Source organism: Giraffa tippelskirchi, chromosome 13 (genome assembly GCF_054371585.1).
Source record: "Giraffa tippelskirchi isolate mGirTip1 chromosome 13, T2T-mGirTip1v1.2.pri, whole genome shotgun sequence".
NCBI lineage: Eukaryota > Metazoa > Chordata > Mammalia > Artiodactyla > Giraffidae > Giraffa > Giraffa tippelskirchi.
This window is the reverse complement of record NC_137287.1, coordinates 21,737,948-21,764,862: the sequence shown is the minus strand read 5'-3', so window position 1 is coordinate 21,764,862 and position 26,915 is coordinate 21,737,948. Positions and strand designations below refer to the sequence as shown.

General features: G+C 42.3%; 2 protein-coding genes across 6 annotated transcripts in view; both read left to right on the top strand.

The window, feature by feature from the left end:
- METTL9 (methyltransferase 9, His-X-His N1(pi)-histidine) overlaps window positions 1-3,082 on the top strand; it is a 46,351-nt gene extending 43,269 nt beyond the window's left edge. The window contains exon 5 of one of the 2 annotated variants that reach the window (XM_081554548.1): window positions 847-3,082. In XM_081554548.1, the coding sequence (XP_081410674.1) occupies window positions 847-1,049 (203 nt within the window). In that variant the 3' untranslated portion in view covers window positions 1,050-3,082. Of the gene's footprint in view, window positions 1-843 lie in introns of both variants that reach the window. The other variant, XM_081554547.1, reaches the window with a different exon arrangement.
- A 9,620-nt stretch (window positions 3,083-12,702) lies between these two features.
- OTOA (otoancorin) overlaps window positions 12,703-26,915 on the top strand; it is a 78,111-nt gene continuing 63,898 nt past the window's right edge. For 2 of the 4 annotated variants that reach the window (XM_081554545.1, XM_081554542.1), the window contains exons 1-4: window positions 23,887-23,981; window positions 24,317-24,345; window positions 24,438-24,468; window positions 26,303-26,434. Coding sequence is in view for 1 of the 4 variants with exons in the window: in XM_081554541.1 (XP_081410667.1) it covers window positions 23,891-23,981; window positions 24,317-24,345; window positions 24,438-24,468; window positions 24,584-24,611; window positions 26,347-26,434 (267 nt within the window). In the remaining 3 variants the exon portion in view is untranslated. Of the gene's footprint in view, window positions 12,958-23,886; window positions 23,982-24,316; window positions 24,350-24,437; window positions 24,469-24,583; window positions 24,612-26,302; window positions 26,435-26,915 lie in introns of those variants that run through there. The other 2 variants (XM_081554541.1, XM_081554544.1) reach the window with 2 other exon arrangements.

The window sequence follows — 26,915 nt, the reverse complement described above, 5'->3', positions numbered from 1 at the left end:
TTTTTCTTTTACATCATTGTTGCGTCTGAAAGCACCTCCCAGATTTATATATACCACTGTATGTGTGTGTGCGTGTGCGCGTCTGTAGTCAGTGCTTGGTATGTATGTGAACCTGAAGACTTTTTCTAGCCCCCCAGTACCTGGGCATCTGATGCTCATGGGTTTGGAAATGACTAACGTAACACAGACTTCAGTCACTGTCCTAAGAAATGCTAGGTTGATTCATCCATTCTAGTGTGTTATCCTCTCTCTGGTTCTGGAGGTTAACTTGTATGAAATTCTTCTGAAAAGTTAGAGTGGATTGACCTCCCTTGAAAAGCACACCAAATGATCTGTTTTTAGAAATTAAAATCCTCCGTTAGCCTATTTTTACTTTCAGCCTGATAAACCTCTCTAGTTAATATGTGGCATAATTTTACTACACTAGTGGCATTTTCTTACGTTTATCCAAAGCACTCTTTCAAACTTTGTTACACTCTGCTTCAATATTCCAGTATTTAATAAGCAGTTTTCCAAACCTACTAACCATTACACACCAGTCAGTCTAAGGGAGGGTGATATCAAGAAACTATCAGAGAAAGTAGTAGTGTGGGCTTTGGGTCTGGTTTAATGAGGGATTAATTCTGCCCCAGTGTTCATTAACCTTGCAAGCTGGGGTACGTTCTTCAGTCTTCCTAAGTCTCTACTTCCTCTTTGTCCTACCACTGGGTCACCTGGGAGATCATTCATCAAAGCATCCAGTGCTTGGCACATAGCAAGTCCTTAGCAAATATTGTTCTTCCCCTCTTCCCTCTTTTGAATAATCTGTTTGTTCAAGGATTTAACTTCATGTTTTTGTTTTAGTAGGTGGCAAGTGGGATAAACCATCGGAAATTTTGGAAATCAAGGGACAGAATTGGGAAGAACAAGTGAATAGTCTGCCTGAAGTTTTCAGAAAAGCTGGTTTTGTTATCGAAGCTTTCACCAGACTGCCATACCTGTGTGAAGGCGACATGTATAATGACTACTACGTTCTGGATGATGCTGTCTTTGTTCTCAAACCCGTATAAACACATGGAGGTTGAGGTCTTCAGAGCCCACCCCAAGAATGTACACTCCGGAAGAGGGTCTGCGAGTTCAGTTATGTGAAGGGAGGACCTTTGGGGACTGCCATTCTAAATATCATGTAGGAATTTTAAAAGCCAAAATACTAATTATTGCTTTGTAGTGTGTAAAAGGAACGTTTTTTAAAAAACAAAAAAACCAACTCTTTGAGGATTTTTATCAACTCTTTACTCAATAATGCAGGTCACACTCCAATTATGGAAGATATTTTTTATACTTAATTGCAGTAGGGACTCATTCCCAAAGCAATAGTCATGACTTCACAGGGAACCAGTAAATGTGGGTTGTTTGTAATAAAATGAAGACTGGGCAATAAAGCTGTCTTTCCAGTTGCAAATATTGGTTACAAAGTATAGCCACTGATCCTCTTTCATGTTTAGAAATTCTGTCATTATTCCAGAAAATGTTTTTAATCATGCTAATAAACTTTTTTTGGAGGTGACTTTGGCATCATGTTGGAGTTACTAGAAGGCTTCCCAGACATCTTTAATTGCTTTGCTTCAGGGGTGCCCAAGTAGTAGCATATATGAAAGAAAGATGAAGTAGACTAGAATATGTGGTAAAGGAAGGCTTTAGACTGGGGATGGGGTGATTATTGCAAATTGTGGTGAATACAAGCAATCCAGACTAACTCTCAAAAGAACAGCCTCATTCAGATGTACTTCAGGGACTACCCTCACTCCCCAACTCATATATATATATATAATTTTTTTTTTTGGAAACACAGAGCAGTGGGTTCTGACTTTGTGGTAACTTGTGTCCTACACTCAGAATTTTGCTTTTCTGGACAATCTCAGGTTCTCAGAATTGAAACATTCAGTTTTGTCTATAGACAAGAACACAACCTAAAATTGTTGTAATTCAGCTTCTTAACTCTGTCCTTGTATACCTCTTTCACAGAACTTATCTCTTCTCGAAATCCTGAACTGAGTTTATAGTTTGCCAGGAGTATGGTTTGAGAAACCATGTCAGACTCATGCATTCTAGAATCCGTGAGTGCCTCCAACCATATATCCAGAAATGTTGCAACGAGGAGCTCATAACCATTGTGGCTGTTCCAAAGAGCAGAGCACTTAACCCAGGATCTAAAATCTCAGTAATAATAGAGATGCCAATTTGAGATCATGCCTATTAACAATATGTTACTCTCACAGCTTTCTTTTGTCAGCCAGGTGTTTCATTAAATATTCTCATCTATATGCTCATAGAAGTCATCAAATCAGCACATTTACTGCAGCACCTGGGTATAAAGGAGAATTAAAGCCTTGAGAAGAATGACTTTATTATTAAGAACAGCATCCCCATGTCCTCACACCAGTATCTTCCACCATTATTGTGTAGTCATAATAAGAGTTGGGTTATGTGATTTATGCAAAAGCATTATTGGTGCGTTCTAATGCTTTTTTTTACAGGAATTCAAATAAGTGAAGTGCAAATACTTAGCACCTTAGATTGTAAAAATAGAGGAAATGAGTCAATGTAGTTCTTGTACAGTTGAGTTTTGCTTCTTTATAAGCTGTCATCATCAGGGGTTGCTGTTTAGACTCCTGAACAAGAGTGCGAGAGTGACGGATGCTCGAAGAGGCAGGTTGCTCCAAAGTGTTTCATTAACTTTGAAATTGAGGATTAATTTGATCGTCTATTTGGAAAAAAAAGAAACAAACCTCCTTCTCTTCCCCCCCAAATAGAGAAAGCACATACATTTATGCATTTTAAAGACAAATACTTTCTCAAAATCTGAGGTTCTCTGAAAATCAGCTTCTCAAAAGTGCTGTTTTTTGGTGAAAATTTAAACCGACAAATCCGCTCACATTTCATGCCTGGTCTTGAAAGTCTTGGTGGTGTATTATCATTCCACTAGATGGCAGTGTTGCTTACTGAGTGTCAATGACTGTTTATTTCCCCTTAAGTGGAATCATGTTTTTTCTTTTTTCTCCCCAAAGTATTGATACAATAAACTGCCTTCTTGTCTGCACCATTCCTTGTGTAAGTGTTTGATATCAAGTTAAGGGTGTACTGGAGAAATTAAGAAGACCTCTATTTGAAGTCAAAGCAAGCTAACCAGTTGACCTTAAAGGTCAGAGAGAAAGGAAATGCAAGCTGCACCTGTGAGTCAAAGCTCTTTGCACCTGCAGCTGTAAGCCCCTGGAGTGTTTAGGCCACTGATGTCAGAAATGGAAGGGAAGAAGACACACTAGCCTTAGGCATTTCTCCCTTGTGCAGAGCTGTTGAGAGAGACAGTGTATTTCCTACCCTTCTCTTATGTCACATCAGTTTTTACGTAATTGACTTATAACAGAAAAGCAGCTGGGCTGGGAAATAAAGTAAAACTTAGTTGTTTCAAGTCATCTTTCTGAGTAAAGCTTTGTTTTCACTTAGTTCTGCTCCAACATGTTTCATTAACTTTGAAATCTACCCTTCGGAGCCGAGTATTCAAGCAGACTCATAATGAAGCAAGATGTTTTTGCCAGTTGTTTCCCACTGCTTAGTTACTGATAAAAGCATTTCATGATCTTTTTTCTCTAAAAGCTACAGTACCAGCCACATGGGCTTCCAGTGGCTAAAGTGACTTAGCATGTTTGTGCAGATACCTAAGTACTCCTCAAATAAGCTTATATCCAGTGCACCAGTATTATAGCTGGAAGCCAGTGTACTGAGCCGGGGCTGTCCAGGCTGAGCTGTGCTGCCTAGGAATCCGCTCAGCACACAACTGGGCTTGTCATTGACTTGAAACAACCAGTATGCTCACCAAGTAACAAATTGTCAAAGATATAAAATCATGAATTGGCAGAAGGAAGATCACACTATCCATGCCAAGATCTAAGTGAAAAAATGCACCCAGTATCATGAAGGAAATATTACTACAATATAAAATTCAATAGCCTGCCCTTCTGCAATTGTATGATAATACAGTAGCTAGGCAACAGTGAACAACACAATAAAAATAATTTCACATCTCTTGTAGATATCTGTATCAGTTCAGTCGCTCAGCCGTAGCCGACTCTGTGCGACCCCATGAATCGCAGCACACCAGGCCTCCCACTCCATCACCAACTCCTGGAGTCCACCCAAACCCATGTCCATTGAGTCGGTGATGCCATCCAACCATCTCATCCTCTGTCGTCCCCTTGTCCTGCCCTCAATCTTTCCCAGCATCAGGGTCTTTTCAAATGAGTCAGCTCTTCACATCAGGTGGCCAAAGTATTGGAGTTTCAGCTTCAACATCACTACTTCCAGTGAACACCCAGGACTGATCTCCTTTAGGATGGACTGGTTGAATCTCCCTGCAGTCCAAGGGACTCTCAAGAGTCTTCAGCACCACAGTTCAAAAGCATTAATTCTTCAGCGCTCAGCTTTCTTCACTGTCCAACTCTCTCATCCATACATGACTACTGGAAAAACATAATCTTGATTAGATGGACCTTTGTTGGCAAAGTAATGTCTCTGCTTTTTAATATGCTATCTAGGTTGGTCATAACTTTCCTTCCAAGGAGTACGCGTTTTTTAATTTCATGGCTGCAATCACCATCTGCAATGATTTTGGAGCCCCCAAAAATAAAGCCTGTCACTGTTTCCACTGTTTCCCCATCTATTTCCCATGAAGTGATGGGACCAGATGCCATGATCTTAGTTTTCTGAATGTTGAGCTTTAAGCCAACTTTTTCGCTCTCCTCTTTCACTTTCATCAAGAGGCTTTTTAGTTCCTCTTCACTTTCTGCCATAAGGGTAGTGTCATCTGCATATCTGAGGTTATTGATATTTCTCCTGGCAATCTTGATTCCAGCTTGTGCTTCTTCCAGCCCAGTGTTTAGTTAAATAAGCAGGGTGACAATATACAGCCTTGACGTACTCCTTTTCCTATTTGGAACCAGTCTGTTGTTCCATGTCCAGTTCTAACTGTTGCTTCCTGACCTGCATACAGGTTTCTCAAGAGGCAGGTCAGGTGGTTTGTATTCCCATCTCTTTCAGAATTTTCCACAGTTTATTGTGATCCACACAGTCAAAAGCTTTGGCATAGTCAATAAAGCAAAAATAGATGTTTTTCTGGAACTCGCTTGCTTTTTCGATGATCCAGCAGATGTTGGCAATTTGATCTCTGGTTCTTCTGCCTTTTCTAAAACCAGCTTGAACATCCGGAAGTTCACGGTTCAAGTATTACTGAAGCCTGGCTTGGAGAATTTTGAGCATTACTTTACTAGTGTGTGAGATGTGTGCAGTTGTGCGGTAGTTTGAGCATTCTTTGGCATTGCCTTTCTTTGGGACTGGAATGAAAACTGACCTTTTCCAGTCCTGTGGCCACTGCTGAGTTTTCCAGATTTGCTGGCATATCGAGTGCATCATCTTTCAGGATATGAAATAGTTCAGCTGGAATTCCATCACCTCCACTAGCTTTGTTCGTAGTGATGCTTTCTAAGGCCCACTTGACTTCACATTCCAGGATGTCTGTTATCTGTATAGGTGTTCATATTTTGGTGTCTATTTTATCTGTTCTAATATATTTGTATTGTCTTTGTCTTCTTTGTGGGCTTCCCAGGTAGCTCAATGGTAAAGAACCCGCCTGCCAATGCAGGAGAGGCAGGAGACATGGTGTCGATCCCTGGGTCGAGAAGGTCCCCTGCAGGAGAAAATGGCAACCCACTCCAGTCTTCTTGCCTGGGAAGTCCCATGGACAGAGGAGCCTGGTGGGCTACAGTCCATACAGTCGTGAAGAGTGAGACACAACTGAGCACATATGCACTCCTGTCTTCTATGTAGGAGTTGATTCTAACTTCTTTTTAGTTGTGACTTTTATTTTGAAATAATGTTAGATTTTGAGAAACCTTGCAAAGATAGTACAGAGAGTGCCTGGATATCCTTAACCCCCATAGCATTGTCTTGCATAGTAGCCACTGAATATGTTTGTCTAAACTAAGAAACTAACATCGGTACCCTGTTAGTAAGTAAACTACTGACTACTGCAGTTTTGCCCATTTTTCCGTTAATGACCTTTTTCTCTGTTCTAGGAGCCAATTCAGCATTGTTTCGTGTTTATTGATACAGTACCATTATTTGTCTTTTTCTTCCAAATTTTTATCGTAAAATCATATGAAATTTACCATCTTAACCATTTTTAGGTGTTCAATTCCATGGTATTTAGTACATTCAAATTGTGCAACCATCACCATAATCCATTTTTACTGTTTTCACATTTTGCAAAACTGAAACTCTGTAGCCATTAACACTAACTCCCTATTCCTTTCCCCCTTCCCCCACCCCCAGTCCTGGCAATCACCATTCTACTTTCTTTGATTTTGGCTATTCTAGGTACCTCATATAAGTAGAACCATACAATGTTATTTTGTGTGTGACTGGTTTATTTCATTCAGCACAACAATCTCAAAGTTCATCCGTGTTATAATATGTGTCAAAGTTTCTTCCCTTTTTAATGCTGAATAATATTCCATTGTGTCTTTTGCTTATCCATTCATCTGTCAATGGACACCTGCATTACTTTTATTTGTTATTGAGAATAATGCAACTATGAACATGGGTGTATGAATAATCTGTTTGAGTTGCTGTTTTCACTTCTTCTGGGTCTATACCAGAAGTGGAATTTCTGGATCAGACACTAATTCTATGTTTAATTTTTTGAGGAATTGCCGTATTGTTTTTCACAATGGCTGCACCATCTTACATTCCCCCCAACAGTGCACAAGGGTTCTAATTTCTCCACATCCTCCCTAACATTTGTTGTTTTGTATTTTTCTTGATAGTAGCCATTCAGTGGATGTGAGGTGGTATATAGTGGTTTTGATTTGCATTTCTCTGGTGATTTGTTTTTATAGTACAACTTGTATGGCATTGGGTTTCATTTACGAGTAACCTGTACTTTGTAGCTTGCTATCTATATTGATATCAAAGAATTGGAATCAGTGTACCCTGATACCAAAGTACTTTTCCATTATGAAATTTCATACTTCTGGAGAATTAGAATTATTATTCCATAACTAGAACTTAAGATTTCCCTCTGGATTTTAGAATCAATATGCTGTATTCACATGAATTAAGTACTAGTCTATTTTTTGTACTGCTGCTGCTACTGCTGCTAAGTCGCTTCAGTCGTGTCCGACTCTGTGCAATCCCATAGATGGCAGCCCACCAGGCTCCCCCGTCCCTGGGATTCTCCAGGCAAGAACACTGGAGTGGGTTGCTATTTCCTTCTCCAATGCATGAAAGTGAAAAGAGAAAGTGAAGTTGCTCAGTTGTGTCCGACTCTTCGTGACCCCATGGACTGTAGCCTACCAGGCTCCTCCGTCAATGGGATTTTCCAGGCAAGAGTACTGGAGTGGGTTACAAGACCATTTAAAAATTACTTTCAGTAAGTATAAAATGAAAAGGAAAGGTCCCCTCTTTACACCCCAAATAAATGACCATGTAAATCTGGAATGTCTTATACACAGCATTTCTTAAGTTGTGGAAAATAATTAAGAACAGATAGGATGCCCAAATGCTATTTTCTTCTATCCTGTTCAGGAATCAACACAGTACATTGGTTTTATTTTATATTTTCATCTTTTTTCACTTTCTAAAACTGTTTTGTATTCAGATATAGCCAGTACACCGACTCAATGGACATGAGTTTCAGCAAACTGGGAGATAATGAAGGACAAGGAAGCCTGGTGTGCTGCAGTCCACGGTGTCCATAGGGTCACAAAGAGTCAGACACGACTTAGCAATTGAACAACAACAAATAGCCGATTAACAATGTTGTGTTAGTTTCAGGTGAATAGTGAAGGGAGTCAGCCATACATATACATGTATCTGTTCTCCCCCAAACTCCCATCCAGGCTGCCGCATAACAATGAGCTGAGTTTCATTTACTATACAGTCTGTCACAGTAGGTCTTTGTTGGTTATCCATTTTATATAGAGCATTGTGTACCGGCAACCATAAGTTTGTTCTCTAAATCGTTTTTTTTTTTTTTGGTGCAGAAACCCAGGAACCAAGATGCAGAACACTGGTTTTAAACTTGGAACCCTCAACACTTTTCAAATGGTAGAGTTGAAATGTTTGAGAATATGTTGGCAGTCCATTTTATACTCAGCAGAACAAAACAGTTTTCCCTACACTTGATTTTGCCACCTTGTTTTTATTATTTATTTTTTATAAGATGGCTGTGACTGATCATTAAGCACTACTGGTTTTGGCATTGTAAGTAGCGTGTTTGTTATAGAAAAAGTAGGAAATACAAACAAGTGTAAATAACATGCAAGTAGATTTTAGCTGAACCATAACCCTTAGAGGACCACTATTAATATTTTGGTATATACCCTTCTGAACTTTTTACATACATGTATGTGCCCACACATACACATTTACAAATTTTTAACATTAAAAATTTTGACAATAAAAGATACTTTTATTCTTCCAAGATGAATCATGTGAAACTCATAGACACCTATTTTCTAAATTAAAAATTGGCAAAAGATGGAAGACATTTTCTATCATCTAGCACTTGAAAGTAAGCTTCTTGTTTGAAGGATTAAACGAGGAGCCTAGATATAAAAGGATGTTTTTGAGGATGCTGATAAATACTGTAACTATTTATAAATAACATATTAATAATATTTATAAATAACCATTAACTGAGCAACAGAGCAGTGGAGTCAGTCATTTCTGAAGAGTATATGTAATTCTGCCACCAACAAAGTAATGTCAGCATTATACATTTCAGTTTTTAAAAAATTTCAGGCGTTGAGATGTGCTTCATTAAATGTAAAGGATTGCAAGGAAATCTCTAGAGTTCAAAATTATATTTTCATTAGAAAAGATTTGTTCAATTGCTCAGTTGTGTGTGGACCCCATGGACTTCCCTGTCCATCACCAACTCCCGGAGCTTGCTCAAACTCACGTCCATCGAGTCATCAATGCCATCCAACCATCTCGTCCTCTGTCATCCCCTTCTCCTCCTGCCTTCAATCGTTCTGAGCATCAGGGTCTTTTCCAGTGAGTCGGTTGTTCGCATCAGGTGGCCAAAGTATTGGAGCTTCAGCATCAGTTCTTCCAATTAATATTCAGGACTGATTTCCTTTAGGGTTGACTGGTTTGATCTCCTTGCAGTCCAAGGAACTCTCAAGAGGCTTCTCCAACACCACAGTTCAACAGCATCAGTTCTTCAATGCTCAGCGTTCTTTATGGTCCAACTCTCACATCCGTACATGACTACTAGAAAAACCATAGCTTTGACTAGATGGACCTTTGTTGGCAAAGTAATGTCTCTGCTTTTTAATATGCTGTCTAGGTTTGTCATAGCTTTTCTTCCAAGGAGCAAGCATCTTTTAATTTCATGGCTGCAGTCACCATCTGCAGTGATTTTGGAGCCCAACAAAATAAAGTCTGTCACTGTTACCATTGTTTCCTTGTCTATTTGCCATGAAGTGATGGGACTGAATGCCGTGCTCTTAGTTTTTTGAATGTTGAGTTTTAAGTCAGCTTTTTCACTCTTCCTCTTTCATCTTCATCAGTTCAGTTCAGTTCAATCGCTGAGTCATGTCCAACTCTTTGCGACCCCATGAACTGCAGCACACCAGGCCTCCCTGTCCATCACCAACTCCTGGAGTTGACTCAAACTTATGTCCATTGAGTTGGTGATGCCATCCAACCATCTCATCCTCTGTCCTCCCCTTTTCCCGTTTCAATATTTCCCAGCATCAGCGTCTTTTCAAATGAGTCAGTTCTTCGCATCAGGTGGCCAAAGTATTGGCGTTTCAGCTTCAGCATCAGTCCTTCTAATGAGTATTCAGGACTGATTTCCTTTAGGATGGACTCACTGGATCTCCTTGCAGTCCAAGGAACTCTCAAGAGGCTTCTCCAACACCACAGTTCAAAAGCATCAGTTCTTCAATGTTCAGCCTTCTTTATGGTCCAACTCTCACATCCGTACATAACTACTAGAAAAACCATAGCTTTGACTAGATGGACCTTTGTTGGCAAAGTAATGTCTCTGCTTTTTAATAAGCTAAGTTGGTCATAACTTTTCCTCCAAGGAGTAAGCGTCTTTTAATTTCATGGCTGCAGTAACCATCTGCACTGATTTTGGAGCCCGGAAGAATAAAGTCTGTCACTGTTTCCACTGTTTCCCCATCTATTTGCCATGAAGTGATAGGAGAAGGGAATGGCAACCACTTCAGTATTCTTGCCTTGAGAACCCCATGAACAGTATGAAAAGGCACCTTCATCAAAAGGCTCTTTAATTCCTCTTCGCTTTCTGCCATAAGGACAGTGTCATCTGTATATCTGAGGTTATTGATATTTCTCCTGTCAATGTTGATTCTAGCTTGTGCTTCATCCAGCCTGGCATTTCGCATCATGTACTCTGCATATAAGTTAAATAAGCAAGGTGACTATACAGCCTTGATGTTATCCTTTCCCAATTTGGAACCAGTCTGTTGTTCCATGTCCAGTTCTAACTGTTGCTTCTTGACCTGCATACAGGTTTCACAGGAGGCAAGTAAGGTGGTCTGGTTTTCCCATCTCTTGAATTTTCCACAGTTGGTTGTGATCCACACAGTCAAATGCTTTAGCATAGTCAATGAAGCAAAAGTGGATGTTTTTCTGGAATTCTCTTGCTTTTTCTATGATCCAATGAATGTTGGCGGTTTGATTTCTGGTTCCTGTGTCTTTTCTGAATCCAGCTTGAACATCTGGAAATTCTCGGTTCGCGTACTGTTGAAGCCTGGCTTGGAGAATTTTGAGCATTACTTTGCTAGCATGTGAAATGAGTGCAATTGTGTGGTAGTTCGAACATTCTTTGGCTTTGCCTTTCTTTGTGATTGGAATGAAAGCTGACCTTTTCTAGTCCTGTGGCCTCTGCTGAGTTTTCCAAATTTGCTGGTATATTGAGGGCAGCACTTTCACAGCATCATTTCTTTGAGTTTGTAATAGCTCAGTTGGAATTCCATTACCTCCACTAGCTTTCTTTGGAGTGATGCTTCCTAGGGCTCACTTGACTTCCAGGATGTCTGGCTCTAGATGAGTTATCACACCATCGTGATTCTCTGGGTCATTAAGATTTTTTTTGTATAGGTCTTCTGTGTATTCTTGCCACCTCTTCTTAATGTCTTCTGCTTCTGTTAGGTCCATACTGTTTCTGTCCTTTATTGTGCCCATCTTTGCAGGAAATGTTCCCTTGGTATCTCTAATTTTCTTGATGAGATCTCTAGTCTTGCCCATTCTATTGTTTTCCTCTTTTTTTTGCATTGATCACTGAAGAAAGTTTTCTTATCTCTCCTTGCTATTCTTTGAAACTCTGCACTCAGATGGGTATATCTTTCCTTTTCTCCTTTGCCTTTTGCTTCTCTTCTTTTCTCAGCTATTTGTAAGCCCTCCTCAGACAACCATTTTGCCTTTGTGCATTTCTTTTCCTTGGGGATGGTTTTGATCACTGCCTCCTGTACAATGTTGCAAACTTCTGTCCATAGCTCTTCAGGCACTGTGTCTATCAGATCTAATCCCTTCAATCTATTTGTCACTTCTACTGTATAATTGTTAGGGATTTGATTTAGGTCATACCTGAATGGCCTAGTGGTTTTCCCTACTTTCTTCAATGTACGTCTGAATTTTGCAATAAAGAGTTCAAGATCTGAGCCACTGTCAGCTCCTGGTCTTGTTTTTGTTGACTGTATAGAGCTTAGAAAAGACAGAAAAGATAGTTATGCAGAATTCCACCATGCCCACTTAACACTTCAATGTATTTCCTGTTTTAATACAAGTGCATATATGTTGTATGTGTGCATGCTCATCGTGTCCGACTCTTTGTAACCCCATGGACTGTAGCCTTCCAGGCTCCTCTGTCTATGGAATTTTCCAGGCAAGATTGCCATAGTGGGTTGCCATTTCCTCCTCCAGGGGATCTACTCAACCCATGGATGGAACCTGTGTCTCTTGCATTGGCAGCCAGATTCTTTATCACTGAGCCACCTGGGAAACCCTTACATAAACACATATGACTTCATGTTTGACTTTTTTAGATATAAAATTATTTCCTTGTGTGTCTATTGCACAGTCTTTGTTCATACCCATTCAAATAGCTGTATAACCCATGAAGTTGATGTACTATAGTTCATGTAACCATTTCCTTAATGGGAACATGAGTTGGATCTTTTCCTACCTGACTCTCCTTTTGTATTTATATGCAGTGCTACTGCATTAAATATTTCAGTGCACAAACTTTTTTTTTACTCCTGAGGATTTTTTTCTCCTTTGTATATTTGGTCACATTTACTAACCAAGGTATCTGAATATCTTTACAGTTCTTTTGTTTGTTTTTTACTATTTTATTATGGAAAATTCCAAGCACATGAAAAAGAAGAAAATAGATAATAATAACCCCTGCTCAGGAGGCAGCTAGTATCAACACAGGACCAGTCTTATTTCACCCAGATTCCTGCCACTCCTTGGTCCCCGTTATTCCCAAGTAAGTCCCAGACATCATGTTTCAGCTTTGCAAATATGTATCTGCAAAAGATAAGGACTCTAAAAAAAGAATCATATTGCAGTTGTCACACGTAAAAAAACTAACCAGTAAACCTCCAGCGACCACATTGCTCCAATTGTTCCATCATTTTTAAAATAGTTTGTTTGAATTCAGATCCAAATAAAGTCTCTACACGCAATTGGTGGATGTGTTTGGAGAGCCCTTCAGCCTCTTTCCTCGCTGCTCTTTCGGAGAGGGGAGAGGGAGAGCGCGCTTTTGTTGGCGTCTTGCAGCTGCAAGACTGTGACCCCCACGGCGCTCGGTGCCCCGGTCTCCACTCCGGCCGCCACAGGGACCGCCTGCGCGCTGGACTCGAGCAGCGGAGCCGGGCACCGCAGGTGAGGCGCGGGCGGCAGGGACGAAGACCCCCGCGGGGCCCGTCGCCGGGGACACGGGCGGACACTGCTCAGGCGCTGGGGTGCGCGGGAGGGCAGGGACTCGCCGCTGGGAGCTGCCTGGAGAAGGGGCGCAAGGTACAAGGGGGACGGCGGGTGCCGGAGGGAGAAAGGATAGTGGGCAGAGGGTGATTCGGCGACTTGAAGGGCTCGTGGGGAGGGGGCATCCATGGGAGGGGAGAGGAGGGAATTTCTAAGAAAGGGATCCCAACTCACTTAATAAGAGCAGCTATGAAGGCAACGACTTTGTTATGATAATATCAATAGCAACAACAGTAGCATCAATAATAATAACTACTATTTGTCCAGTGTTTATATGTGCCAGTGCTGGGGTCAGGTTTGTTTTTTTTTTACATATTTTACATACAAGGAAATTTCTTTACATATTTTTCAAATTATATTTCATGGCTGTTGTGAGCAAGAAATGAGAATATTCAGGTAGAGCAAACAGCAACCATTACGCATTGGATAAATTGATAAACTTTAAAAAAAACATTTACACAGTCTTTGTGCCTGCTTAGCGGTTTCAGTCGTGTCCAACTCTTTGGGGCCCCATGGACCGAAGCCCGCCAAGCTCCTCTCTCTATGGAATTCTCCAGGCAACAATACTGAAGTGGGTTGCCATGCCCTCCTCCTGGGGCTCTTCCCCATCCAGGGATCGAACCTGGGTCTCCTGTATTGCAGGCAGATTCTTTACCATCTGAGCCACCAGGGAAGCCCCTGTCTTTGTGAGGTATTATTGCCATCCACATGGTACAGAGAAGGAAACGTAAGCCCAGAGAGGTCAAGGAGTTTGTTGAAGAGCACACAGCTAGTAATCAGTGGTTGGAAGGGAAACTGGGGCCTCTAGCCCTGAGGTGGCACTGGCTATCTGGAGGGAAACTGGGGCCTCTAGCCCTGAGGTGGCACTGACCATCTGGAGTTTAGGTTCAGGGCCGCTGAGCAGAGGCTGGAGAGCAGAGCTACTAAGCGTTTGCAATCATGTAGCTCAGGCCTCGGGACCTGGCCCTGCCACCTGATAGTTGTGTGACCCTCGGCAGGCCACTCGACCTTTTAAAACCCATTTCCCTGTCTGTGAAACAGAAATAACAGTAATATTTGCCTCAAAGATTCTGCAAGGACTCAGTGAGGCAGTGTCTGTAGAGGGGTGCGTGCTTCGTTCTCACTCATTCAGTGGTCGCTACAATTATGATTACTAAGGACTCAGGCAGCCCTGTGTCTCGGCCCCTTCTGCCATTTGCTCACTCGGTGAGTTCTGTATGTCTGCTGAACTCACTTGTGAGACCAAGTAAACCTTCAGGACTGATGGACGGAGCAAATGAATTGGTCCAGCAGATACAGGATGCCCAGTGAGACAGCATCCTCCTGTCTCTCCTTCTATCACAGAATCCAAAGCCTTCCATTTTGCTCTCCTAAGACTCAAAGAGAGGGAGGAGGATGACAGGCCAGAGTCTCACCATTAGGGACAGAGCTGGGACCAGCCTGGTGCCTCTAGTCTAGAAAGAAAGCACACATTCCCTTGAGTAGAACTCAAGGGATGAGGCCATCCAATACCACATTTCGAAATGAAATCCAAATCCAGTTCAAATAGCCTGGTATCCTACAAACCAGACAAGTCAGACCACTTTGCATTAATACTAATAAAAATGGTCTTGTGGGGTTATTTTTTTGCTTTTAGTAGAAAATCTCCAGGTTAGTATCTGTAGACCTGTATACTTGTATCCATGATATGGACCTTAAATGGCATTACTTTGCAGACGGTAAAACTCCATGTCATTGTGAATTGTTGGTTTGTGTCTGGGATGGGATGCCCCAGCATTGGGGGAACCTCCCAGCATCTTTGCAAAATGTATCTCATCCATTGAATGACCAGCTCCTCCCGGTTTACCTGCAACTTTCCAGGTCGTAAAAGCAGAATCCGTCAGTCCAGGAAACCCCGATCGATGGTCAAGGTTTTTAGGAACCCACATTCAGTTCAGGTTTGTGGTTATTGTTGTTGTTGTTCAGTCGCTCAGTCGTGTCCGACTCTTTGCGACCCCATGAATTACAGCACGCCAGGCCTCCCTGTCCATCACCAACTCCCGGAGTCTACCCAAACCCATGTCCATCGAATCGGTGATGCCATCCAACCATCTCATCCTTTGTCGTCCCCTTCTCCTCCTGCCCCCAATCCTTCCCAGCATTAGGGTCTTTTCCAATGAGTCAATTCTTCGCATGTGGTGGCCAAAGTATTGGAGTTTCAGCTTCAACATCAGTCCTTCCAATGAACACCCAGGACTGATCTCCTTTAGGATGGACTGGTTGGATCTCCTTGCAGTCCAAGGGACTCTCAAGAGTCTTCTCCAACACCACAGTTCAAAAGCATCCATTCTTCGGCGCTCAGCTTTCTTCACAGTCCAACTCTCACATCCATACATGACCACTGGTTATTGTTACTGGTTTCATTTTGAGTTCCTTCAAAGCAGTCCTTGCCTGCTTGATTTTCGCCCATCTGCAGGCCTTTGGGTGGGGAGGGGGCTGGATACATGGAGAAAGCTATCGACCCCCAAATCACCATTGCCCAGCTCAGTCCTTTTATTCCTCTTGGCCAAGCTCCTGAAAGAGAGTGACCTGAGGGACTTTTAATTAAAACCAAATCCCATCCTGGCTTTGGACTGGGATTTCGTTGGAACGAAGACTTAATGTGCAGCAGAAAGTGGAGCTTCTGTTTCAGTAATTGTAAACCCTTTGTGGAATTAATAGGGAGACTGCAGCAATAAGTACAAGAAGCCTCATTGTCTGGGAAACTGGAGAATTGTGAATAAGGCCAATGCCCCAGGGCAGCTGACCAAAGGGAAGAGAGAAAAAAAGGGCCAAAGTCCCAAAGGGCCAAAAGTCCCAAAGCCAGTAAGAGCTCTTAGGCGAGCTGAACATCCCCACCTGCGGGGTGGGATTGATGGGGCAGAAGGCATCTACTAAGTGCTTTGAGATCAGGTTCACTCAGAATCTGTTAGAATGCTCTGCCTTCCGTGTCTGGAGGTTTCCAAAATTTCAGTTTGTGTTTGCCCTGAGCAGTAAAATGAGCGTAACTGTTCCCAAAGCTGGTTGAGGAAGTCCCTTTGGGGGTATAGAGAATCTATTTGCATAACAAGTCAGACAATAGCAGGGAAATCTGTATTAGAGGATGCTGGGGCGCCTATAAAGTAATTTCAAGAAACCATGGATGTGCATTGTGGGGCTCCTTTTAAGTTCCTGAGAGGGTGGCATCTGGAGAATGGGTTGTGAGCTGCCTGGGAGTCACCTGTTTTCCTACCAGCCCTCTGGTCACTCCTTTCAGAACTCTTTCCCAGTTCCTCCACATCTCTCCACCCTTTTTAAAAAATAAAAACACAGTTTCTTTTATTTTGTTTTTCTTTTAAAAAATAATTTATGTTTTGTATGCGTAAAATTTCAAACCCATACAAAGGTAGATACAGGAATATAATGGCTTCAGCTTCAGTTCTCAACTTGTTTCCTCCATATTTATTTCCTCCCTCCTGTATTATGTTGAAACCATCTCAAACATCACATTTCTTCTGTAAGTATATAATAATGTAGCTCTAGAGCAGGCTTGGCAAACTTTTTCAGTAAAGGAACAGAGAGTAAGTATTTTCAGCTTTGTGGGGCCACACAGCCTCTGTTGCAATTTCCCAGCTCTGCCATTGTAGCGTGAAGGCAGCCATAGACGATACTTAAGTGAGTGGAGTGGTCGTAGTCTAATACAACTGTATTTATGGACACTAATATTTAAATTGCATACATGAAATTTTCATATGCCCAGACATATTGTTCTTTTGATTTTTTTCAGTTCAGTACAGTTCAGTCGCTCAGTCGTGTCTGACTCTTTGTGACCCCATGAACTGCAGCACGCCAGGCCTCCCTGTCCATCACCAACTCCCGGAGTCCACCCAAGCCCATGTCCATTGAGTTGGTGATGCCATCCAACCATCTCATCCTCTGTCGTCCCCTTCTCCTCCTGCCCCCAATCCTTCCCAGCATCAGCGTCTTTTCAAATGAGTCAACTCTTCGCATCAGGTGGCCAAAATATTGGAGTTTCAGCTTCAACATCAGTGCTTCCAGTGAACACCCAGGACTGATCTCCTTTAGGATGGACTGGTTGAATCTCCTTGCAGTCCAAGGGATTCTCAAGAGTCTTCTCCAACACCACCGTTCAAAAGCATCAATTCTTCGGCACTTAGCTTTCTTCACAGTCCAACTCTCACATCCGTACATGACCATTGGAAAAACCATAGCCTTGACTAGACAGACCTTTGTTGGCAAAGTGATATCTCTGCTTTTTAATATGCTGTCTAAGTTGGTCATAACTTTCCTTCCAAGGAGTTAGCGTCTTTTAATTTCATGGCTGCAATCACCATCTGCAGTGATTTTGGAGCCCAGAAAAATAAAGTCAGCCACTGTTTCCATTGTTTCCCCATCTATCTGCCATGAAGTGATGGGACCGGATGCCATGATCTTAGTTTTCTGAATGTTGAGCTTTAAGCCGACTTTTTCACTCTCCTCTTTCACTTTCATCAGGAGGCTTTTTAGTTCTTCACTTTCTGCCATAAGGGTGGTGTCATCTGCATATCTGAGGTTATTGATATTTCTCCCGGCAATCTTGATTCCAGCTTGTGCTTCCTCCAGCCCAGCATTTCTCATGATGTACTCTGCATAGAAGTTAAATAAGCAGGGTAACAATATACAGCCTTGACGTACTCCTTTTCCTATTTGGAACCAGTCTGTTGTTTGATATTTTGAAACTGTTTAAAAACCTAAAAACCATTTTTATCTCGTGAGCCATGCAAGACCAACCAGGTAACCTTTGAATTTGGCCCTTGGGTTGTAGTTAGCTAACCCCATGAAGGAGGTCATGGAGAGGATATGACAACCCATTGACCTTCAAGCTGGACCAGAGCAGTCAGAGTCTCCTCACCCCTGCTCCATTCTTGGAATGAATGTTCTGCCCACTGTTCCCACCAGGGGAGTGTTTTCAGGTACTTAACCTTGAGAGAGGAGAAGGCAATGGCGCCCCACTCCAGTACTCTTGCCTGGAAAATTCCATGGATGGAGGAGCCTGGTAGGCTGCAGTCCATGGCGTCGCGAAGAGTCGGACATGACTGAGCAACTTCACTCTCACCTTTCACTCTCATGCATTGGAGAAGGAAATGGCAACCCACTCCAGTATTCTTGCCTGGAGAATCCCAGGGACGAGGGAGCCTGGTGGGCTGCCGTCTATGGGGTTGCACAGAGTTGGACACGACTGAAGCAACTTAGCAGCAGTAGCAGCAGCATACAATATAAAATAAAAAATTAACAAAACAAAACAAAAAGTTCCCCATTAAAACATTTAACAACAGGCTTCCCTGGTGGCTCAGTGGTAAAGAATCCGCCTGCCAGTGCAAGAGGTGTGGGTTCGATCCCTGGTCTGGGAAGATTCCACATGCCATGAAACAAGTAAGCCGGTGCACCACACTATTGAATTTGTGCTCTAGCGCCTGGAAACCAACACTGTGGAGCCCTTGAGCAGCAACTACTGAAGCCTGCAGAGCTGGTGCTCTGCAAGAAGAGAAGCAACCCCAATGAGAAGCTGGAATACTGGAAGGAAGAGTAGTCCCTGCTAATGGCAACTAAAGAAAAGCCTGGGAGCAATGAAGACCTAGCACAATAAAAAATAAACAAATAAATTATTAAAAAAAATATAACAACAACAACAGAAAAAAGACAAGCATTGTAAGTAAGTGTCCTTGCTTAGTACACCTGCCATCTACCAATCTGTAGGGGCTGCTTCTTTCTCCAGTCTCTCCTTATCCTACCTGTATGGGGGCCAGATTGTGAACCAACATCCCTCCTTTAAAAGATAAAGACTCTTTTAAAAATATAGCCAAATTTCTGTTATCAAACTTAAAAACATTAACAGTAGTTCTTTAAAATGTTCAAATATCCAGACAGGGAGCAAGTTTCCACAGTTGTCCCATAGTTTTTGTTTTTCATGGTTTGCTTGAATTAGGATCCAAAGAAAGTCTATATGCTATGAATAATTGTTATGGCTCCGAAGTTTTTTAAGTTCCTAGTTCGTTCCTCTGTGTGTGTGTGTGTCTGTGTCTATGTGTGTCTGTGTCTATGTCTGTCTCTCTCTTTGCAGAGTATTTGCTGAAGAAACTAGGTCGTTGATTCTGGGGATTTCCTACAGTCTTGAGTTTGCTGATTTCACCTGGTCTGCCTAACATTTTAACAAAGGAACGCCTGGGTACCAGTCCTTAAAGCTCACCCACGCTCTCCCTTGTGCTCATTTTCTTGGTGATCTCATCCAGTGGCCTGGGTTCAAGTATCTGCTGACTGCTCTGTGTAGATAGCTCCAGTCTGAGCCCTGCTCTAACTGCAGACTCAAACACCAAATTGCCCACTTGCTTTGTCCACTTGGATATTTTATGGTCATCTCAAGCTTAGCTTGTCCACATTTCCAGGGCATCTTCCTCAAATCTGCAACTCCTACTGTTTTTTCCTATTTCCCATCTCTCTAGATGCTCAGGCCCAAATCCTTGGAGGTGTCTGTAACTTGTCTTTTATTCCTCACATTCAGTTTATTGGCTCTACCCTTCAAAAAATCAGCAACCTCAGATATGCAGATGGCCCCACCCTTATGGCAGAAAGCGAAGAATTAAAGAGCTTCTTGATGAAGGTGAAAGAGAAGAATGAAAAAGCTGGCTTAAAACTCAACATTCAGAAAATAAAGATCATGACAGCCGAGCCCATCACTTAATGGCAAATAGATGGAGAAACAATGGAAACAGTGACAGGCTTTATTTTCTTCGGCTCCAAAATCGCTGCAGATGGTGACTGCAATCGTGAAATGAAAAGATGCTTGCTCCTTATAACAAACCTAGACAGCATATTAAAAAGCAGAGACATCACTTTGCCTACAAAGGTCCATATAGTCAAAGCTATGGTTTTCCTAGTAGTCATACATGGATGTGAGAGTTGAACCATAAAGAAGCCTGAGTGTCAAAGAAATGATGCTTTTGAACTGTGGTGTTGGAGAAGACTCTTAAGAGTCCCTTGGACTGCAAGGAGATCAAACCAGCCAATCCTAAAGGAAATTGATCCTGAATATTAATTGGAAGGACTGATGCTGAATCTGAAGCTCCAATATTTTGGCCACCTGATGCCAAGAGCTGACTCATTAGAGAAGACCCTGATGCTGGGCAAGATTGAAGGCAGGAGGAGAAGGGGACAACAGAGGACAGGATGGTGGGATGGCATCACTGACTCAATGGACATGAGTTTGAGCAAGCTCCGGGAGATGGTGAAGGACAGGGAAGTCTGGCGTGCTGCAGACCATGGGATCGCAAAAAGTTGGACATGACTGGGTGACTGAACAACAACCCTTCAAAATATCCCCAACCACTTCTTACCACCCTCACTGCCATCTGTGACTAAGTCATCACTATTCATCTCTTACTGACCTCTTTGCTTTGTCTGTTGCCCTTGTTCAGTGTATTCTCAATAAGCAATTGGGGTTATAGAGTTAGTGTTTTAAAAGTCAGAGCATTGCTTTCACACTCAGGCTGTGCCGTGCTCAGTCACTTCAGTCGTGTCTGACTCTTTGTGACCCCATGGACTGTAGCCCACCAGGCTTGTCTGTCCATGGGATTTTCCTGGCAAGTATACTGAAGTGGGTTGCCATTTCTTTCTCCAGGGGATCTTCCCAACCCAGGGATCGAACCCAGGTCTCCTGCGTCTCCTGCCCTGCAGGTGGATTCTTTATGGCTGAGCCATTGGGGAAGCCCACTCTCATTCAAATATCCCTCAGTGGCTCCCATCTCCCTCCAAGTAGGAGTCAAAGTGCTTACAATAACCTAATCTCACCTACTGCTGTCATCTTTGTGTGATTTATTGAACATGTAAATTGCATTCCTAACATCACAGCCTTTGCACTTCTGATTCCCTTTTTCTGGAACATTCTTTCTCCAGACTTTCCCATTATTTGAATTTTGAAAACATCAGTCTGGCTTGTTTATTTCCTAAACCCATATGTAGGGCTTTCTTCGTGCCAAGCATTGTTCTAAGTGGTTTACTTCATTAACTAATTTTATCCTCATATGACGCTATGACGTAGGTACCAGGGAAGCCCTTATCTTCTCTTTTTCATATTCTTTGCCTGTATACATCATTACAGAGTATTGAATAGAGTTCCCTGTGCCATATAGTAGGTCCTTATTAGTTATCTATCTTATATACAGTAGTGTGTGCATGTCAATCCCAATTTACCCCTTCCCCTCCCCTGCCCCATAACTGTAAGTTTATTTTCTATATCTGTAACTCTGCTTCTGTTTTCTAGATAAGTTCTTTTGTAGTCTTTTTTAAGATTCCACATATAAATGATATGTGATATTTGTGTTTCTTTGTCTTACTTCACTCAGTATAACAGTCTCTAGGTCCATCCGTGTTGTTACAAATGGCATTATTTCATTCTTTTTGTTTATGGCTGAGTAATTTTCCATTATATATATGTACCACATCTTCTTTATCCATTCATCTGTTGATGGAGACTTAGGTTGCATCCATGTCCTGGATGGAATGTAAATAGTGCTACAGTGAACAATGGGATGCATGTTCTTTTCCTGTTGTGGTTTTCTGTGGATATATGCCCAGGAGTAGGATTGCTGTTCCCTGTGCTATACAGTAGGTCTTTATTATTCATCTATGGTAGCTCTGTTTTCTTAAAGGAACCTCCACACTGTTCTCCAGAGTGGCTGCACCGCTCCTATCACTTAAGAATTTGCAAGGACTCAGGAGCCCTGTGTCAGGGATGGATCAAAAACCAAGTATTAGAACAAGAGATGCTCCTCATGCCCTTATCATTTAGGAAATTACAAGGGATTTAGTGGCCCTGTTCCATGAACTGGGGGCAGAAACCAATAAATATTTTCTATTTTCTCACTGTTTCCCTTCTCTCAGGGGTCTCAGTCTTGTTCTACCTGTTGTCCGATGTCTGAAAACCTTTGTTTCATTTGCTTTGTTTGCTTTCTAATTGTTTAAGGCAAGGAAATGTATCTACTGCCAATTACTCCATCATAGCTGGGAGCAAAAGTCCAACTCATTCCTAATTTATTGATGAGTGGTGTTCCATTGAGTGGATATACCGTATTGGTTTAACCTTTCATCTATTGTTGAACATTTGAGTTGTTTCTAATTTTTGGAATGGAACTCTACAAATATTTGTATGGACATATGTTTCAATTTCTCTTGGGTAAATACCTAGGGGTAGAATTCCTAGATTGTAAAGTACTATATACTTAACTTTGTAAGACATTGCCAAACAGTTTTCCAAAGTGGCTATATCAGCAATGTATGAATTCACACTGCTCCACATTATTGTCAATACTTGGCATTGTTAATCTTTTTAACTTTTAGCCATTCTAGTGCATATGTAATGAAACTGTTACCACACCAAATTCGGGTCCACTTGCCTGCACATGGTAAAGCCAATCTATAGACACCAGGCTGTGGTGAAGGAAAGTGTTGTGTTTATTGCAGGGCACAAAGCAGAGTCCAGGGCAACTAGTGCTTAAAAGGCACCCCCAACTCCTCAAAGTCTATCAGGGAAAGGTTTTTAAAGACAGGGTGAAGGAAGGGGAGGGGCTTGGGGTGATCAGCTCATGGACATTCTTCTGATTGGTTGCTGGTGAGGTAATGAGGAGTGACCATCTGGTTCCAACTGGTCTGGGGTTTATGGGCTTGTGGGCAGCATACTGGCTTCCCTGGTGGCTCAGAGGTAAAGAAACTGCCTGTGGTGCAGAAGACACAGGAGACCTGGGTTTGATCCCTGGGTCGGGAAGATCCCCTGGAGGAGGGCATGGCAATCCACTCCAATATTCTTGCCTGGAAAATCCCAGGGACAAAGGAGTCTGGAAGACTACAATCTATGGGGTCACAAAGAGTCGGACATGACCGAAGCGACTGAGGATACACATACGCAGGGGCAGAATACAGTTAGCTTCTTCCACCTGTTGGGGGCTTTAGTATCTACAAAACAGCTCAAACGACATGGCTCAGAATATTATCTTTAGTCCTTGAGGAGAAACTAAATGTCCTTGACACTGTTTAATGGCTAAAGTATTATTATTTTGTTTTGCTCGACTGTTTCCCTTCCTTTCTGCATTTTTCCACTTCCCTGATTAAATTTACTCTTTGGAACTTAGGGAAGGCCTAGGAAGCTAAAGTCTTTCTTTACACAAGTGACAGGCAAGAGGACGTGGTGGTGGCGAGGTCTGTTCTGGAAAGGCTCCAGAGGGTCTGGCTCAGTTACCGTATCTCATTAGTTGTCAGCAGCATGTTCTTGAAAACTAATATTTGCCTGGCGTGCTGCAGTCCATGGGGCTGCAAAGAGCTGGACACGACTGAGCGACTGAACTGAACTGAACGATACTGCTAGTCCTTTAGGTGCTTATTGGCCATTTGTATTTTTTTTTTTTTAATGAAGTTTAGGTTCATATGTTTTCCCCATTGGCTTGTTCATCTTCTACTTACTGAATTATAAGAGTTCTTTTTATATTCTAGATGTAAGTCCCTTGTCAGCTATAACAGAGTCCATGCTTTTAACCACTCCTCTTTGTTCAGTTGAGGGGGATGAGAGGTGGTTGTAAGAATATAAACAGGCCATTATAACTGAGGAGAGAGATGATTGTGTTTTACACCAGCAAAGAAGTTTAGATGGAGCAAGGTGGATGGAATTTAAAAAAAAAATCTCTAACGGATTCTGGGTCTATTTGTTTTTCCCTTGTCTTCTGTTTATTCTTAAGTATATTTAAAATATACAACCCTGAATCATGTCTGTACTTGAATTAACTGCAGGAGAATGTCTCAGGAACCTCGGAGATGCTCTCTTTGGCTCTTTCTTTTCCTGAGCCATGGAGTGGCAAGTTACAGAGCTCCAGACTCCCAGCAGGGTAAGTCCAGAGGGAGGAGGCATCTCTCCCGGCTTCCACACGTCTCAGGGAATGGAGCGGGGTTAGGTCAGCTCAGGTACGTGGTGCTATAGAGTGTTCTGGGATGTGTGTGTGCCTGTGTGCCCTGTATGTCCCTGTATATGCAGACTTTTCAGGGTTATTCTAAAAGGGTTTCTCAAACCAAGATTTCCTCACACTGGCACAAGTATAATAAAAATTCACTAAAAATTTCCTTCCTGAGTAACCTTTTTGGGGGGCTCTTTTTCTTAACACATCTGTATTTTTGAAGGTCATCCCATTCAATTCTGTTTATACGTTCAATGGCTTTGTTGCAGATTTGCACCCATTGTTGCAAAAGATGGCGGTGAGTATTCCATTTTCTTCTAAACAACATCCCCTCTGCTGAAACCGCCAACTCGTGGATGTTATACTTGATATTATCTCTTTGCCTTTTAGGAAGAAATAATAGATGGAAGCTACCTGAATGGTAATGTTCCCACTGTCCCTGCTTGTTGTGTCTAAGAATTTCAAACAGGAGGTGCCTGTTATCTCTCCAGAATGATTCCTTTTTAAGTTGTCTTTTTATTTTATTTCCATTGTAGCATTGCTGGATCTCATACAGTTTCAAAGGTAACTCATCCTAAAGGGGAGGGGAAGGGATGGAACAGATTTTTAATAAAAATTCTTAATGGAAGTCCCTTAACTATAAAAAGTACTATATATTCATTTATCCAATTTATCCAAAATTTATCCAATGCACAAGTGTTTTAGAATAGATACATTTGTTCCATACAATTTTGGCTCCCTCTGCTGTAACACAAGAGCTAACATTTACTGAGTGCTTGCTATGTAGCAGGTACTATTCTAAGTGCTTTATGCATAGAAAACACATGTAATCCTCACAAACCTCCACCTCCTCCCACCCAGGTAGGTCCTTTTGTTATCTCATTGGATAGAATAATGAAAACGAGGCCCAAGGAGGTGATTTAAGGTCAGGCAGATGGGAAGTGGTAGAGCTGGGGTATGTATCTAGCAGCCTGGCCCCAGGGCTCACTGTCACTTTATTTTTTTAGAATAATCTATCATTTTATTTCATTTGGCCACACTACGCGGCATGTGGGATCTTAGTTCCCTGACCAGGAATCGAACTGGCGCCCCTGCGATGGGAGTCTTAACCACTGGACCAGGAAAGTCCCTCACTGTCCCTTTATGTACTGTTAGATACCACCTGTGAAGCAGGGCACTGCATAGTGTTGTGGCAAGGTAAATATGAACAGATAATTCTAATATAACAAGTACTATGAAGGAGAGATGGGAGACTTGGGGCCCCATGACAGGAGCACTCAATTATATTAAAGTGAAAGATTCCCATAAACACTCTTCTCCCTAAGGTAACTCCAGTTGACAGTACTGAATATATTCTTGCAGGCTAAAGTTTTTTATCTAACTATCCATCTATCTAGCAGCACCTACCTGTCTATCTATCTATAATGAGAATGTGATTATAAAAGGCCTTCTAATTGTTTAAGGCAGGAGAATTTATCCACTGCCAGTTACTCCATAACAGCTGGAAGCAAAAGTCCCATTCATTCCCCTTTTCTGAGTGAGCGGCATTCCATTGAATGGGTATTACCACCTGTTGAACATTTCACTTGTTCCTGGACACCTGAGTTGTTTTCAATTTTTGGCTGTTATGAATGAAGGTGTGCATTTTCCGTGTGTTTGGCAATGTTTTAGCACTTTACATGTGTGGACAAATTTAATTCTCACAGTTAGCTATATTACATAGAAAGGGAAACTAGGGCACAGGAAAACTCAGTAGATTGCCTGAGTCCACACAGTTAAGTGGTAGAGCCAGGATTCAAATCCAGGTTTTGAGCCCACAGTCTTAACTACGCTATTCCAGCCTCTCACGGTATACACAGCGTTTGTTTTGTAAATTTAATATAGTCAGGGGGCTTCCCTGGTGACTCAGCTGGTAAAGAATCCGCCTGCAGTGAGGGAGACCTGGGTTTGATCCCTGGGTTGGGAAGATCCCCTGGAGAAGGGACACCTGTCCAAGTCCATCTGTTTGGATTGTTAAATCTGAGTGGATTGTTACAGGATTTAGAATATAGTACACAGTTCTGAAATTGATCGTTGTCTTTGAGAGACTGGTGTTTGGGTGGGTTCCTAATACTGGAAACTCCCCCACACTGTGCCAGGGCAACACATCTCCTTCCTCTAAGCACAGAGTTCCTAGCATCCTGGCCCACTCCCACTGTCCTCTCTGAACTTCGGTCACCTGAGCTCTCAGCTAGCAGGGGGACTACCCATCCTAGCTGAACCTGTCATCATGACCTTCTCTGTCTGTCTTCGACTGAAGCTCCCACGTGTGGACGGCAGACCTGTCCCCCAGAATCCTGGCCTATCTGAATTCACGGCACGTTGCCTTCACCATCCTCAGCCTGCAGGTGGGTATCTGAGACCCACCCCTGTGGTCCCCTCTCAGTGCGCAGGGATTGCAAACTCAGGAGCCAGGTGAGTTGGAGAACTGGGGGAGAGCTAGTCTTCACTTCCACAAAGAAACATGTTCTGTCCAGTTTTTTTGGAAACGTGCTATAAGCTGTTTCATCTTTTGTTTTTCTACTTTGGATGGAGACGTGGTGTCTGTATAGGGTATAGGCTGAGCTGCTGTCTCTCAGCAAAGACCCCTCAAGTTACAGCAGCTCAAACAATTTAGCTTATTTCTATTATATGTAATAGTCCAGGGCCAGGTGGGAAGTCCAGAGAGGAGAGGCTACTCTACTGCAAAAGGCCATCGAGGGGCCCAGGTTCCTTCTGTCTTGTTGCTTTCTCACCATCTAGGGAGTTGTTGCTCACGTGGTTGAAATAACATATCCATTCTCCAACCCAGAAAGGGTGCCGTGGGAAAGAGGAAGTGAAGGGTGAACA